Below are 18,190 nucleotides of genomic sequence, written 5' to 3'. Positions count from 1 at the left end.
AGTTACTGTATTACTATATTTTTTAGTTTCTCTGTATTATTATTATTAGATTGGTTGAATTTAAAGTAATTAAAGAGTTACAGATGTGGTATTGAAAGAGTGATGCAAATCTGTTTTACAAAATATATATTTTCTTATTAAAACAGAAAGGAGAAGGGTTGGTAGGTCATATTCTAAGGCAAGTTCCACTGCAGTACGTTTGGAGTTATTTCACTAAAGTATTTTCAGTCAGTTACTGACATCAGTGAGCAATGTTTGGTTGTTTTGGTTAACTAGAGACAGTTAGAAAGTTTGATGAAATACTATGTAGTTAGTGGCAGCTTCAGTAAATGAAAAATCGTCAATTGTTTCCTGAATCCAGGATTTAATGGTGGAATAACCTTTCCATAATTGCACAGAATTACTAAAGTCTATGAATTGCAAAGCAATTTAAGGCAAGATAAAGTCAATAAGAAAACTTTCAGTCACTGCAACTGAATTTAGAGCCAGAGTGAAAAGGAAAACTGTAAATTAAAATAATAATAATAATAATAAAATACTTTGCATGGACTTTTTCAAGCACACATTGGTTTTCATTCTTTATCCTTCACATAGAAAAAAAGAAAAAAAAAATGTTTCAATAATATATAACAGAATTAAGTTAGAATATTCATGGATCTTACCCAAATATTTAGTATTACATCTTTTGAGTATGACCAGAGAAGTACTATTCTATTATTGAAATTTTAAGTTCCTACTTTTATTGTTGCAGCTTATAAGATTAGACAGATTTATATTAATTAAGAATAAATAAACAAATAGTTTAAATGTTTTGAAGTTCTTGTTAAGGGAGACTTTCAAGTGATGTGATATCTACTTTCTAACTTCCCTCAACACCTTGCTACATACATTCAACTTGAGTAAGGGGCAGGCAGTGACTAGGCAAATAACAGAAGAATTTACAAAGAAATAGTAAAATATGAGAGCATATATAAAAATAACTTTTTTTTTTTCCTGGAATAATTTTAAGAACTAAAGCTTAGTAGTTAAAAGCTTTTACCATTCCTCATGAGCACAAAAGATGAACCACAGAGCAGTGCCTTCCAGCAGTTCTTATAACCTTAGAACTAAACATATACCTGGACCAAAGAGGTATAACTGAGCTCTGCTCTCTCTCTATAGTGTCCCAGATGTTCTCTACACCATGACAATATCTATGATGCTTTTCTTTTTTTTTTTTTCACACTGTCCAAAATATGGGACAAAATATTTGTTTTAATGAAATTGCTGGTCTTCATTCAATAGCCAATGTTTTGCTGAAAATGTCACTGGTAAACGTGGTATTCATTCAATTTACTGTTTTCTATGCCTTCCAAGTCAAATGCACTTGCTCGGCAAGTCAAAAAAGTGCTACACTGCAGCTGCTCCAGTGATAATTAAATGCTGGAAAGATTTCAGTTGTTGATACAGAATAAGTGGAAAAACAGAAACCTGCTTTTATTATGCAGGTCTGATACTGGCCAATGCAACAGTGGGAATAAGTAACCTGAATAAAGAGGTTGGATGACGGCTGCTGTAACAGGGCTTTGGAAGTGAACAATACCATGAGAGTCTATGCCTGAATATTATCACAGTCTGAATACAAAGGAATATAAATATAAATATGAAGGAATATAAAGCCACTCTTCACAATCTATTTTTTATTTCTAGTTTTTACAGTATAGTAGAATAGTACAATATAGAACTAGATGATCTTTAAAGTCCCTTCCAACCTAAGCTATTCTTTGATGGTTCTCTATCCATCAACTTCTTGAATGTAAAACTTTCACCATAGCACAAAATACAGAAAAAGACGCACTGAATACAAAACATACACTTTATAGCTCTATTAATCATGGCAGAATGCATCTCAGTTGAATCTTTCATAAATTTAGTAGCTGAAAGCCCAGGTGATCACAGCTTTGGGGGATAACAGTAACAGGTCTTACCAGGACATCATATTTTGGGCAGTCAGTTAGAAAGAGGGACACATTACAACCAAACATCTAGGGGAAGGCAATGAAGAAAGGATGGGGTGCAGTTTGCCATAACATATGGAACAAGGAGAAGCCTGTGATTTCCTTAAGTCATCCAGTTGCAAAAGAACTCTGATCTTAAATATCTATTTTAAAAATGCATAGCCACTAGATTTTTGGTTGTGTTCATTTTCATCAGTGAAAATCACCTTCACTTCAAAAAGAAGAACCGATTAGAGAAAAGATATTCAGTTCTGAGCTAATGCATAGATAAATTAACTAATCCTTATTGCAACATGACCAAATGTTGTTAATTTTTTCTGCAGTTTCAATTACATTTGTCATTGCTTTGGCAAACCACCGTATTTTGATATCTTCTGTCAATAGACTTCCATTTTTATTTGTACGTAATTCTGCTTTTCTCTAATCACAAATTGTCACAAAGAAAACTAACAATTATTCCCAGGTTTCTGACTGTGTGTGAAAGTCAGGATGTCAGATCAACACAGCCTTGAGGTTAACAAATGACAGAAAAAAGAAATCCCTCTTGAGTTCAGCTGCAAATGAGTAGGAACAAAAGTTATACCTCTGGGATCCAATGGTCAGAAAATAGGTGTAAGTTATAACTGTTTTGACACTGTAGAAGTATACAGATGGAACATAACTTCTAAGCAGGGTGAAAGGTCATATATCATCATAGGCCAACTGGCAGGGGAGTAAAACTAAACATTAAAGCACATTCTATCTTCCCACATCTTCTTAGTTCCTGCACATGTTAACCCTCTGCTGCTCACTTCTACCCAATGGTGCCAAGTAACTCCACCATCACCGTTTTGTGTATGTTGCCTCGAAAGCTCCAGCTATTTCCTGTGGTGGATTTTGTCATAAGAGCCTCCATGGAATTCTGCACTTTGAACTGGATATGACCAGATACACTATTTTCTGCTTAGCCTCACATCTGAGTGTTTTAATACTACCCATATGCATTAACACTGACTAAACATTCAATAAAAATCAGCTGTAACAATTACAAGGAAGGAAGACCTCAGGAGCATCTCATTCAGAGTAAAGAAAGGTCTGTTACACATAACTGTTTTGACAGCCAGTTTAGGAGCTAGTCATGGTTTTAACAGCTTTTTACACTAATTCAGACAGCACCCTGAGCTCTGGTGATCTAATCTGATCATAATTAATTCATCATGAGGAGAGATTATTTCACCTACAAATAATCCCCCATACTGAATAAATACACTTACTGCGAAGTTTTTTTGTTGTTTTTTTTTTCCTGAAAGAAACTTAAACCTTATCAGAGTTAATGAATATTTTGACCCTCTTTTAAGACAGAAACTAATTGACTGTTAATGAATTGCAAGTTCTCTATATTGGCCATCCAGCATTAGGCCTGCACTGTCAGAAAAATTAAAAACAGACTTCACAGAAAGTATTTGTGCCATGAAGGAGCTCAGATTAGTTATAGGTAAGACAACAACAGGTGAGCATCCCTCACATTAAGTTATTTTGGACAGACTGGGGAAGAAAGATCCAGGAGTAACAAAATGACTTTAAAAAAAGTAAATCAGGAATGATTAATGTCAGTGTAGAAGACGAAGATAAAAGCCTTCTTTGTGATCACAGAATCACGGATAGGGTGGCAGGAACCTCTGGGTCCATCTGATCCCACCCCGGCTCCAGCAGGGGCACCCAGAGCAGGGTGCCCAAGGCCATGTCCAGATCATGTACCTGAGTCATTCTTACATTCTCGCTGTAATTCCACCTGTGGCTGCATTTCTCACATGTATGTAGACATAATGTTTCATAATATATCTGCTCAGTTCCTGACAAACTTTTTATCTATAGATAACAACACACCTTCGAAATAACAAAGATGATCTCACAAAGCTTGTGACATATTCTGTAACACCGGCTTCTCCCATCTCCTAGTAGTTAAGCCAATGTGTCTCACACAAAATTTGGGTGTCTTTTTGAGCAGACATTAAGAATGAGCAGGGAGAGAGAAGCCTTCTGTTTACAGTGCTTTTATTTTCCATGCAATTTTTTATTACAACACTGTTAAGAATACTTGGTTTGTGTTTTACTGTGTGCAGTCAGCAAGGTGCCCTTGCACCTATCTGTGCTAAAACTTGATTTCTACAAGGGCTAGGACTATTGCTTTTATCTTTGCTTTTATCTTTTGTTTTCCATATAAAGTAATTGAGAACTCTCTGTTGCCCATCCTCAGAACTGAAAGCATCATAGTGTTATCTTTTTGGATTTATTTCCAGTTCCATTTTGGGAACAAGCCCCCTGCCTGAAGACAACAAACTGGAGCAGCAAGGTTTAAAGGAGGCCACAGTAAATCCCACTGACCAATGTGATATAAAGTTAATTAAGGAAGCTTCATTCCTGTATGGCAATGATGGAGAGCAAATCTGAACTTTTTTTCATAACTTGTTTTGGAATTGTCCCAACTGAGACCAGCTTTCAGCTCACGCAGGTGTCTGTTTCACTGATTTGAGTCCCCTCAAGAATCCCTATTACATTAGTTCTCTCTTAAACACACATGTTACTAAGCACATCCTATGTGGTTTTGCATTTCTAATAAATATGCATAAATATTAATCTTAATGGCATCAGTCTCTCCATCTTGACTCTATGAACTGCAGCATCAACTCAGTTAACTTGTATTCATTCTACAGTAGAATGGATTTTCCATTAATTTTTATACAAATATGCATTTTAGATAATATTATTTAAACTGTACTTACTACGTTTTTATATATGTGTGTGTGTGTGTGTGTATATATATATATATAAATCCATCTCCTTAAAAATATTGTCTCTTTGTGATATAAAGTCTCACTAAAAAATGATTAATTCTATCTCTTAAGAAGTGGTAAAAAATATCACTTTTTAAAAAGATGTGGTTAAAATGGATATTCATCTCAAGAGCAATAAAATGATTAATAGAGGAAATGTCAAGAAGTCAAAGTGTTCTGAAAAAATACTTAACATTAAACTACTTCAATGAAGAAATCTTATTGTGTCATTATACCTGTACCTCCCCAAATTAAAAAATATATATATATAAATAAATAAAATAAAGGTTTCTAATTGTAGAAGATTATAACTTAAATTGACATGTAAAAATATTCAACTGTGTACATGCAACTGTATAGAGCTGAACTTCAGTTTTAGCGATACCTCCCTGAAAAAAAGACTTAGTAAAGATTTTGAACTTTCACAAGAATTATTCTGCTCAGTTCACGATAGAAGATTCATGGGCAGTACTTTATCATCCTAGAGCTTCATAGCACAGCACAAGGTAGCATTTTTAATGTAAAATATTACTCATGCTGCACGATAGACCTTTTAAAATAATGCCATAATTATGTGTAATTCACTTCCGCAGGCAATTAATTCTTCATGGCACTTCATTCTCCAGTAAGTCTAATTATCAGGGTCTTAATAAAGCAAGAATGAAGATATATTTCTTTGCTTTGTGTTTTTTAAAGTCCTAAGTCTAGATTTTCACTTGGTATTCATTGGCACTGTTCCGATGTTAATAGAGCTGAATTATTAAATCAGCTATGGTAGTATATGTGTGTGTGTATATATATATATATATATATAAAATAACAACACCTGCATTTTTATGTTATGGCTTCCTCTTCCTTTTTTTTCCCCGTCATCAATTTAGGAAAACACATTTAGTATAATCTGTTTATGACAAGTGAGCTACGGAACAGTAACAATAGAAAACATACGTATTGTTTTTAGTCAGAAGAAAAGCAATATGATCAACACTAAGGGTTTTAGAAGACATCAACTATATGAAAAGCATTATAAAATATTGAGTGTGAAGTTGCCTTCTGAGCCTTTAGAATGCCCATTTTGAAGAACTGCATCTGTTTCTGTGTGTTGATTTGTTTTCTTTTTTTTTTCTGCAACGACAGGATAATTGCTGCTTTTTAATGAAACCTTAGATGTTCCCATAAATCACTAACTCACAGAACATCTCATACTAAATATCATACAACTCTCAATAAACTCATGGGAACTAGCAATGCTAGGGAAGCATAAGGAACTCTGAAGTTTTGGAAAACCACAGAGAGATCATTTGTGGTTCATCTCTTTTGTCTCATCATATGTGAACTTCAGCCCTTGCAGTGCTGTTGATAGGTTTCTCACTCCTTCCTCGATCCCGTAAGAGAAAGCTCCAAGCTGAGAATCAGTGAAGAGAAGTCTTTCTCAGAATAAAGAAAACTGTGGGATTTTCTTCTCAGAAATGCCAATGATCATAAATAGAAAAAGAACAGTTTATGTTTTGCAATCAACTGTACAAAGCACAACTCTTACCAATCTAACTAGGAGATTACTCAGCACCTCATACCACTGAATTCTTCTGCTCTTTTAGACTTCAGCTCTTTGGAGCAGATCCATAAACTCTCCTCCTTGTTTCAAAATGTTACGACAGGATGTAATTAAGTACAATTAACAGGGAGGTCAAATGGTCATCTGATAAACACTGGTCCAAACAGGCAGCTTGAAAGGTCAGGGCTGCTAAAGCCACATAGTATTGATGGGAAATAATATTATGATTTAAGGGGGAAAAAATCCCAGTGACTAAAACTGAAAAGATTTACATGCTTTCTATATTACATACACAAACCCTTGCACACACACTGATATGCATGCACACATGCCACAAAGAGGCAACAGCCTACATTCTGGGAACTAGAGCTACACTAACCACATGCTCACCATGCATTACACCAGGTCTGAAACGTCAGATTTGATGCTTTAATTCCAGTATTTCCTTTTCTTTTTCATTATTTTGTAAAACTGTCTGTTTTAAAACTTCTTGTCCTTGGCTTATCGAAGCCTTAAACTCACCAGGAGGAAAGGCAAGGTGTTCAAGGCTCTCAGGAGCTAGGTCTTTCATAGATCTAGCCAGCCACAGTAAAAACAGACTTCAGAAGAAAAAAAAAAAGAAAAAAAAAGCTGTTGTAGTCCTCTGCAAAGTAAAAGAAAAAAGGACATTCATCTTTGTGAATGAGAGCACAAAGAAGTGAAAATGAACACAGAACTATTTGTCCATCCTCATTCTGTGGTTCAAAAGACTGAGGCTCACTCTCTGAGCATCTTCAGGTTTTCATTTTTCGCTCCTCAGTCATTTCACACTCAAACTTCCAGGTTCAGGCTGGTGCTGGAGAGACTCACAGCAAGACTTTTGCACAGCATCTCATGTACAAGGCAATCAGGTTGCCTTGTAGCAGATAAACCTTCTACATCACCAGTACTCTGTAACCTGCAGTCAGACAGATAGCCCAGCTGAGGCACCTTGAGAAAGGCCTTCCTAAGTTATGTCCCTGCTGCATCTCTGCCATCATAAATCACCACAAAGACTACAGGTGCCATGGAGGTGTATGCTGGGTTTACTCTGCTTTATTATCCACACCACCGTTCACCCACTTTTTTGATTTCTCAACTAATTTATTTTGCAAATCATTACTCTAGAATTCTGTGACCCCAGATACCATGCATCAGTGGATGCCACCCCCACTGCTCCAAAATCAAACTCACAAATCATTTATTGTTTCTGCTCTTTCATCTCCTGGAGTCTAGGTTTGCCAGGACATATTTTATCACCTCTATTTATGAAACTGATGCTATCCATATTGCAGTAGCCCAATGAAATATTTTTTTCTGAAATTATTTTGTAGTATCTTAGAATTGAATATCTCATCTAAATTTTTCCCTCAGTTTTTTCAAAGGAATATTTCATACGGATATACCTAGTTAAGTTATTACTAATTTATGATTATTCTGGATCATGGCTACAGTTTTTCAAGATTTAATTTTAGTCAGATTTTTGAGAATTAGAACAATTCCATTTGAAAGATGCAGTCTCCAGAAGAATTTTACAAACCAGATTCTCGTGGGATCTGAATGAGTAATATTGCTAAGCAGAAGACAAACCTTAAAGAAATTTCAGCACCTTTCATCTTTCTACCTCAGAGGATTAAGTGAAAGTTCACAGGTAGAGATATATGTCTTTTACCATTACTAGCTGTCCTGATCATCTTTCTATGCTCTGATTCATTAAAAAATGTCTCACTTTGCTCTAATTACAGCAAACTAAAGCTGCATCCTGGCAAGATACCACACATACCATCAAATTATTTAATAGTAATCAGGATGTCAATCTATCTACACTGGAGCAGTTGCTCAAAAAAAAAGGACTTGAAAACTAAAAATTCAAATTTACTTTTTGGAGCATCTCTTAATAATCGTGGGAAGCTTCTGAACAGAGAACTGAACTGCTTGGTTCACAGTTGTTTTTTGTATGGAAACAAATTCATAATCCAGTACCAAACACAAACCAGCTCCTGCTAGGTGTACCTCACCCACAAACTCACATAATGTAGTTGTCAGGGTTGACAAGTTCTGCCTGCTGTAGCACTTCTTTGTTTTATAGGAAATTTTAACCAAGGGTGTTATTTTAAGAGATGAGCAAATGGGGAAACCCCATGGCCTCACCAATAAAATATGAACTTTAGGTGCAATGGAGCACTCATAAATATTACTAAGAACAAGGGGATTCATTGTTTCTCCTGACCCCTTTTAGCTTCTCCTCTGATCTCAATCTCTCTGTGTGCGTCATGGCAGCCCTCATCCTTTAACCTGTGGTTTTTAAAAGCTAGCTTCTATGTTATTTATGACCATAAACGTTAGTAGGCCGTCTGTGCACTCTCTGCATACACATACTGAAGGTGGGGAGGGCTGCATTTTTATTTTGCAGGAATGAGAAGTTTTGCCTGGAGAGATGGCTGGGGGTGAGGTAGCAGCTCTGCCATGAGGGATCAGGAAGAAAACCACTCCCTTCACCTGCAAGGCTTGCTGGAAACAGAAAACCAAGCCCTGACTTATTTTCTCTTTCAATTATAAATTATCCATATTTATGACATTCTCTCTCGTTTTCTCTTCTGTTCATCTCTCTCTGTCTGCTTGCACCTTCTTCTCCCTACCATTAAATTGCTTTTCCACTGTGTCTCTGTAATTGCCTTGGCCCATGCAATGCTCTGCTTCACAATACCTCTTGGAGGCTCCCAGTAACACCAGTTGCCTCCCAGCACACACTGTGCCTCTGTCCAGAATCTTTCCCAGGCCCACAGGCTGCTGCCTGCTGAGCAGAGGCCTCCGTTCCCTCTGAGGCCTGCTCGGAGCTTTGCCATTTTTCTCTCATTCCTCCCCTCATTCCACCATCTCCCGCGCCGTCGCCTGCTCTCACCGCTTCTCTTCCTTTAATCCTTTCCCCAGCTGATCGCCACTGACAGAAAATTAAAGCTCAGTGACCCTGACCAGGCGGAGGGGGCTAGAGACAAGGGAAAGGACAAGCAGGAGAGGATGGGGAGAAGTGTGGGAAATCATTATGAAGTCTGCTAGCAGCTAGAGTCCTCCTGTAGCCCTGGGGAGTCTTTCTTTAGCTGGAGGCTGCAATTGGCACTTCATAAACTGTTCATTCTCAGCTATGTGGAAACACCAGACAACACCAAGCATGATCAGACTATAATCAATCAATTTTCTGCAAAACTTCATTAGCCTGTGGGCCCATGAAAGCGAGCTGAAAGGAGCTGCCATGGCTAAAAAGAGAAGAAAAAGGAACTGCCCATCTTGTAATTACTGCCATAACTCAGGCAGTAAGAAGGCAGGTAGCCATGGTGAAATTCTTTGCATAATGTAACATCCAGAGAAAATAATGACAGAAGCAATGAGTGTAGGAGATCACATATGTGCCAGAGCCGTCCTGTTATCTAAGCATATAAAGTGGGATTTAGGAGGAGAACCAGGAGGATTTCCACTCAGCTCATGTCAGGCCGATTCCTCCCTCACATGCTCTGCACTGAGGCGTCTCCGCGAGCCGCCCTCCTCTTTCATGGCCAGCCAGAGTCACTTCGAGATTGTGTTTTCCTGGGAAAATATGTACTGTACAATACATACAAACCCCACAACCCCACCCAAAGTCTGTGTTTAGTCTGGAAAGCAGCGCTTTCTAAAGAAGCAGCGGAACTGGGTCAGCCATTCTTCCCAATGGGAAAAATATTATTAACAATATATATTTATATATATTCATGGATATATATAGCTTTTCACCATGCACGTCTAACCATCTGCTAAATCAGTTTCTCTTCAGTTATCTGCAATTTCTTTCAAACCTGTCGGCAAGAGAAGTCAGACAGTTTTATGCCCCAGTTAATGGAGAGCTTGACATTTTTTTGGCTGAGTAGATACAATAATTTGCTTGAATTTAAGTGTTAACTTTGGCAAAGAAATAATTGACAGTTGTAAAAAAAAACATTATTTTGTTAGATGATGATATTTATGAATTATACACAAACCTATTTTGAGGGAAAACTACGTAGTTCAGAATGTTCATGTAACATGAGAGATTTAAAAAAGAAATAAAAATATTTCAGTAGAAAACAACAAATGTACTAAAATTTCAAAAAGGAGTATGGAAAATGTTTCTAGCTCAAAATCAAAAATGATTCCGAACAACTTGCCCTGTCATCACACAAAAATTGGTTAAATCTGACTAATCGATTGTAAAGATGGGGTGAGGATTTTTATGGAATGTCAGCCAGTTAGAAAAGTCCTTTTGTTCTTGAAATAAATAAATAAACCTGTGCCAAAAGCTGTCTTAACATTTAATTTGAGCATAGAAAATCTTTCCATTATTAAAAGTTACTTCTAATGCCAGATTGGGTACCTTGGTGACAACAAATAATTTCAGCTCACTGATTGGGTGACTAAAATTCATTAAGGGAAAAAGTATCTTAGGATTTCAAGATACCTGTAGAGTATACTTCAGACAAAGATTAAATGAGACCTTCTTGATTTAATTTGCTTTACATTTTAAGGAAAAGAGTGAAAAACACTATCTTTTTGACTTTTGGTTGCCATTTAAAAAGCTTCACTAATATTTTCTCATTTTGTCTTGGTATTGATCCAAGTTCACAAATAATGACATGGAGTCTATTTGTTATTTAACATGTTTTATCTCTGTAATAGCATCCCTCTGTTCATGGCAAGATAATAGCACTATTTCTGCCACTTCACTTAAGGCTGTGTCAATATTTTCATTAGAAGTCTGCATTTTACAGACTAAAACTGTACCATCGCCAAGGAAATTCATATAATGTTGTAAGACAGCAACATCTGAAATTGAGTGGGAGAGAGAAGTAGGGAGAGTAGTAGATAGAGAGAGGGAGAAAAAGGATGAAAGAAAGGATGAAAGGAAGAAAGGAAAGAAGGAAACAAGAAAGAAAGAAAGAAAGAAAGAGAGAGAGAAAGAAAGAGAGAAAGAGAAAGGAAGGAAGGAAGGAAGGAAGGAAGGAAGGAAGGAAGGAAAGGAAGGAAAGTTATTCCTAAACTTTGAGGGGAGAAGTTAACAACCCTGAGGCCTTGCATGTATCCTTCAAAACCAGCTCTCCTTCCACAATCCGTGATATTTTATGTCTTAGCACTCTATATCCCTCACCAATGATATTTTATCTTGAAGAAACTGAATTAGCTTAAATTATGAAACGAGCTACTAAATACACTTCAGGTCTGATTGTATTTAGCAACATTTTCTTTCTCAGGTGAAACAAAAAAAATGTTTGTACAGGTATTCGTTGTGGATTAATCTACTGTAGGATTCTTAAAGCAGCTCTATAAAAGTTATGCTCTACTGTGTTAGCATTCTTGGCTGAACACAATGGACTGTAAATCTTGTGAATTTATGTATTTGTTCAGTGTTTTAAAGAACAAGACAGTGTGCAACGTTGGGGTAGAGAAACTGGACTAAAATGAGCAGTCTTCTCTGCCTCCAATAGGGAATGTTCACTTGGATTTCCATGTCTGATTTAAAAACTGATCACAGAGAGTGTGTTTTTTAATTATTAACTATGTTAATTAAAATTACAGAATCATATTGAATGTGAAGAAAAGGTATTTTGATGGTGCGGTAATAACTCTAAAAATCCGTATATTATTGTACTGTAATCTAAATTAGCATAGGGCAGTTCAAAGGCACAAATTTGACAGTAATCTTCACATCTGAGTTTCTGAAGTTAATTTAGATGCTAAGAAAGAAAAGTATGTCAAAAAAAACCCACAAAGCTTTTATATGTTTGCCCCCTATAACATATAGAGCATGAATCATTTCACAGAAAGATATGGAGAAAGAAAACAAATTTGCTTAGCAAATGCAACAATCTGTTTAGGGAAAAAAAAAAAATCACAGATGTGTTGTAAACCAATGAGAATACAGAACATTTGAATTGCATGAGAAGGAACATGGAAGTCCAGTGGATTTAATGATCACTTTGATGCTAATGTAAAATTCAGTCCGTGAAATGCTCAACTGTAGTTTCAAAAAGTGCTGCTGTTTCTCCCAGTCTCGGGCATGTCTATGTTTTTATTTGAGCCCTCTCTTTTGGTGAGAGGTGAGGACTGGGAATGCTAACATTTATCTTAACAAAGTCCTTCTTCAACTAAATTTCGAGTGAGCACAAAAGTGAGTATAGCTACATTAGCATTATTTGCATGTTCTCGGAAGAACAGGGTATCCTATGTAAGTCATTTTAGGAGCTCAGCCAAAAAGAAGATGCCAGAACTCTAAACAGTCAAGGATTTGCAACAATATAATAAAATATAACAATAGGATAAAAAACACTCAGTGAGGAAAACAAAGTCCTGAACTTGTAGGTGATATAATCAGATCTTTGAAAACCCCAGTGTATTTAGTGGAGGATTTATTCTTTGACTGCTGGACCAACCCCAGTTAACTCTTCTGCTACAGTCATCAATATTTATGGAGAGCTGCCAATGCACACAGTCTTATACAAAGCACAGGACAAGGCATATTCTCTGCCTTGTTGTATCTTTCAAGAAAGAAAGAGATGGAAATTGAGGTGCAAAGAGCAGGTGTTTACAATTTTAACTTCAGGAGAAGTAAATGCAATCTTGTTTTTCTCCCTGATTCCTTGACGAATTGCACTTCCCTTGATGATTATTTTTTAAATTTGCTTTGGAAAGTGAGGTATTCACAGCTCTGACAGGTTGATTTTTTATCAGAATTAACATACATATTCCAGTTTTTATTCTTTAGTATAATATTATTTGTCCTTTCTCATTTTTTTTTTACTTCATTTTTTAATTATATTCAGTCTTTTCAATCTAATGCTTAATAATTCTTAACAAACATCTCAGTTACATATTTCTTGTTTAAATATTTTTTATCTTAAAATAATATAACTAGCTGCGATATATACAAAAATTTCAATTTAAAATAAAAAAATTCAATTTAACATGATTAATAAAGCTTTATAATTACACCTTATGTAATTAATAGTGTGCAAGTATGAATATGGTGAATAGTTTTTCCAGTGCAGATTAATTTGATGCAAGTTGACTGGGGCTTCAAATCTAAAACCTTTTGAATTATTACTGTGCTGCACCAGCATTTATTGATTTTAAGGTACAGTGTTAGCATTCACTTATCACTGCATATTTTTCCCATTGTATATTAAAAGAGCTTGCCCTCATCTGTCACAATCTTATGTGGCATAAATCATACGAAATGGTTACCTGTTTCCATGATTTATTTTGTTATTATGTTAATTATACCGAAACATAGGATTGTTTAATAAAAACGTTGAAGTTAATCTACATCAGTCATCAATATTTCTTATGCATGCTACATGGTAGAATATGTGATAAACCACAATAACCAACGAGTATAGAAGGGCATTTGAAGTGAATTGGGGTTTAGCCTCACTAAAAGCTGAGACATTTTAATTTTACAGAACACAAGCAAAAACTGCTATTTACTTTTTTTCTGCTGTAAGCTAATTGAGTCTATTAACCATATTCACTAGAAAAATAACATACTCCCCCACTTTTCACAGCTTTGAAACACAGAGTGAAATATACATAGACTTTAACTGCTCCTAAAAACTCTCTCAAGGCAATGCTTCCTTCCCAACAAAATGAGACTATGTTATAAACTTCCCAGTTAAAGTAAGACATTAGAAACCTGCAGCCTCCCAGAGAGGAGTTTCATCTGGGAAAACACAGCAGGATCAGGCCAGCACACATCTGACACTGACCCTGAGACTTACACTCATGAAATGCAAGAAGTCCTCCTGAAATCAGAGATGTTTCTTGAAATCAAAGAGAGTAGGTCCCATGTTAACAGCCATCAGTGCCATTGATGAAATGGTCTCTGACATATACACGGAGGGTTTTTCACGAGACAAGTGAGAAAAAAAGTTTGCAGGATCAGGACCTTGCCTAATGCTGAAGAGATCAGAGCATTTCTAATTTTTCTTTGTAACATTGCCATTTTAAACTCAGTGTATTCCAGCCATTCTGGGTGAATCGAGTCATCTGATGATAAGTTAAAAGAAATGCAGAGATAAGAAGTAACTCTTTCTTAAGGATGAGTAACACACTTCCCAAAATCAGAGATTTCATTTTCTTCTACCCTGCTATTTCAGGAGCAAGAGCAACAAGCAAATGCATTTAGAGTTCAGACATATGTTACTCCTAAAAAAAAATATCTCAGAATTAAACACCCCCCGATCTGCCAAACAAATGTAATTTTATTACTATGCCAGCTAAACTCCAGGGTGTCATTTTTTTCCCAGAAATTTTAGATGTTGAGGAGTTTAGTGTTTGGAAACATTTTTAATCCTGCTGCAGGGATTAAAAACCTGGTAGACATTGAAGGTATAGAACTTGTGTGATAATCGGAAGGTATTTCAGAACGTGTGCCATTGCTTAAAAAGTTTCTACAGAAAGCATTATCCTGGAAAGTAATGTTTTATCAGATTTTGCATGAGCTTACTGAGAAGTTTCCAATTAAATCTCCTACTATTCAGATTAAACAAGAAGTTTTTAGATAGCTTTATGAGTCCTGCAGCATTTAAATTACTTATAAAAATAGCAAGTACATTTCATGAATTATTTGCAGCTTTCTTAATGAGATTTAGGTTGCCTTCTATTAAAGAAATCTGTAACTGCTTTTTTAACCACAACATAACTGGTAAGCATGTTTATTGTACTCAGAAGCCAATATAATTTAGTTTTATCAGGTTTTGTGTCTGATATGATACAATTTTCAAAAGCATTCCTTGCTTGCATGTTTCTGATGTTTAATTCTCTAATTGATTAATGGCAGAAAATAAGAACTGTTGCAGACTTTGAGCACCATGGCAGTGTAGTAAAACATAGTCTGTGGTTATTAAATAGAAATAACAAAGAAACAGAAACAGATTATATAAAATCCAACCAGCCAGCTGAAAAGATAATAAAAATCTGACTTTTACCATTAGAAAAAAAAAAAATCCCAAATAACCTAAGAAATCTTTTTTTTTTTTTTCTACCTCAGAAATGGCTTGACTTTTCCCTTTTTATAACATCCTGGGTTTTAAAATATTAACAACTGATGTTTGTTCATGTCTGAGCTTTAAACAAAACAGTGCGGGAAATAACCGAGCAATAGGCATAAGTGTTTGATTTTTTTGAGATTAAAAAAAAAAAAGGAGTTAGTTTGGCCTAAGGCAGAATTTTCATTACATCAATGAAAGAAAGAAAACAGAAGCCAGCAGAGGGGAGTTATAGAAACTGACTTTATATAAACAGTGAGAAAAATCTTTTTCCATGGCCACCTACAATGTAGCTACTTCACCGTTAGTACAACTTTTCTTTTGCAAGTGGCACAGCAGCCAGGGCCCAATCCTGCTGTTTTAGAACAGGTTACGCTCCGGCTGAAACATTTCCCCCTCTCAGCCCTCCAAGATCAGCCTAACAGTTCGTCAAACAGAGCAGAAAGAACAACAACAAAAAAAACTTTGACATACCTAAATTGACAAAGCTCATGACCATGTCAGCATCATTCAGAAAGTTGGTGTCGTGCAGGCTGGCTAAGGGAGGATTCTGTGTGGCCAGGGTGGTCATGCGAGACAACTGTATTTTCCGCGAATATCCATTTGGAGAGGCAGGGTATCCTTTCTGCATCCCTCTGCTCTCCCCTGCCATGGATCCCTTCAGTGAGTACTCCAGCTCCTCGGTATCCTCTTCATTTGTCATGGCATTATACAGGTCCAGCATGAAGAGGGGTGCAGAAGAAGCCTGCTTTCCTGGTGAAAATGGTCTGGGTCTGTGAGGTAGACCCAGGATAGAGAGAATCTCTCTCTGAATCTCCCTTCTTTCATGGTTCCGCAGCCTCCTGTAAATAAAACTCGAATGGACATGATTGTCTCCTAAACCTCCCTGTGCGTGACCCACCAGAACCCAGCAATTCCAGAGCAAGCCCACGAAAGCTTTGAGTGCAGTTAGGTTCATCTTTGAAAAGAAAAAGAACAGGGAAAAAAAAAATCTTTTCTCCTACTTGTCCTGAGTTCCTATGAGGTCTGCTTTCCCAGTGGCTGAAAAACAAAATTTACCTATTCTTCATGTCAATGTCATCTCTAAACGTAACATCTTTGGTGATTTCTCTCCCCCCACCCTGTTTAAATATTATGGAATGTGTCAGGTTGCAGTTATTTCTAAGAAAGCTGAAATTCAGACTTCCAATTTTCCACTCTTGTTATCGTTTTTTCTGCATTTATGGAGCAGAAGACCAGTATTTTCTCAGCTGACCTAGGCATTCCTATATAAACCTTAGATAACCAGGTCTTGGGTGGGGAGCTGTATCAGCAAGAGCTGTTCTTCTGACACATTGTAGTTCCCAGAGTTATCTTCCCTTCTTATTCTGAGTTCTTCGTACACCTTGCGCTCTTCCCAAGATAAATCCTGAGTCACAGATTAGTCTTGATCTGTACCTTGGTGGTGTAACACATATCTGTCCAGCAGCCTGGTGATAACGTTAACATCTTTTGAAGCGCTTGAGTGTAAAGTAATTCTAAAGCATGTACTAATCAAATTAATGTGTTGCCATGAATTTACTTGAAAAAAAAACCCGTCTGTAAATCCATTCAACCCTTTTCAGCTTCTTAACTGTTATTTCCAACTCTTGCAGGCACAAATATAACAGCTCTCTTCAAGAGAGATCTAAAGACTAATGTAAGCACAACCCTGCTGGGAAAGAAGAGGCTTCTCATTGTAATTTGAAACGGGTATAGCAAAAAAGTCCTTAACCCTTCTGTTGCCAGACAAAGCTTTAAGCCTTCCACCTCCCCAACTTACAGTAATGCACTTAATTTGCTTATCGACTGCTTTTTCTTTCCTGGCAGCTTGCAGAATATCCAAGCAAGCACTTTTAATTTTAGCAGTTTTAGGATATGTAGATAGCTGAAGGCTTGGTGTAATGTGGAAGCTCCTGCGACTCTACTCAGGAGTCTATAGTTTCGTAACCTTGAATATGAAACCCGTATAGCAGACCAAAATAGCATCTCATTAATTCAAGAAATGTTTATATTTTAGGTAGGCTTAGCAAATAAAGGTGACCTTTTTAACAAACTCCGTAGGAAATTTTGTCTGTTAGGCTTGATTCACGCTTCTCTAAAAATGCCGGCAATGCATTCTGAATGAAAACAAATTTATTCAGCAAGCGAGATTTCAAGTTGTGCATAGCCAACGGTGTAATTATGGTCAGAGTCACAACTTTCATAAATTGTAATTTGCAATGATAATTTAGTCAAAGTAGATTTTGACTCATAAATTACTGTACTACATTTCCCAGTAAATATCAAAAGCTGAGATTTAATCCCACAACCTGTTATTAACTGGAGAAAGAAACAGCTTAACTACAGGAAAAAAAAAAAAAAAAAAAAAAAACGAAGAAAAGAAAAAAAAAAGAAAAAAAGAAAAAAGAGATTTTAAAATTGCTACATACGTAGTTAGGATTTAGCTTAGGATTTTATGAGAGCCAGCAACTTGTGTTTTCCTCTCACTAAAACAAAATCACAGTGTTAAATTTCATACCACTCAGATTGTTTGTGGTCACATTTTCTCACTCCTACCTCGTCCTGGGGAGATTTTCCTTTGATGGGGGTGGGGATGGGGGGAGGACAAAAAAAGTTAATAAACATATGACGCTGAGGAAAAAAACAGGTATATAAAATGCATCCCGCCGGGTTTTCCCTTACATGACTAGCACCTACTCAGCAAATCACACAGTCCTTGAGTAAACTTGGGAGTGTGAC

The 18,190-nt window shown here is 36.4% G+C and overlaps 1 protein-coding gene across 1 annotated transcript in view; it reads right to left on the bottom strand.

Annotated features, from left to right (window-relative positions):
- LOC104909328 (collagen alpha-1(XXI) chain-like) overlaps window positions 1-16,388 on the bottom strand; it is a 49,237-nt gene extending 32,849 nt beyond the window's left edge. The window contains exon 1 of the mRNA XM_010707825.3: window positions 15,927-16,388. Coding sequence (XP_010706127.2) covers window positions 15,927-16,388 — 462 coding nt within the window. The remainder of the gene's footprint in view (window positions 1-15,926) is intronic.
- Between the last annotated feature and the right edge of the window lie 1,802 nt (window positions 16,389-18,190).

This window comes from Meleagris gallopavo, chromosome 2, assembly GCF_000146605.3.
Source record: "Meleagris gallopavo isolate NT-WF06-2002-E0010 breed Aviagen turkey brand Nicholas breeding stock chromosome 2, Turkey_5.1, whole genome shotgun sequence".
In the NCBI taxonomy this organism is placed as follows: Eukaryota; Metazoa; Chordata; class Aves; order Galliformes; family Phasianidae; genus Meleagris; species Meleagris gallopavo.
This window is presented reverse-complemented; position numbering and strand designations above follow the sequence as displayed.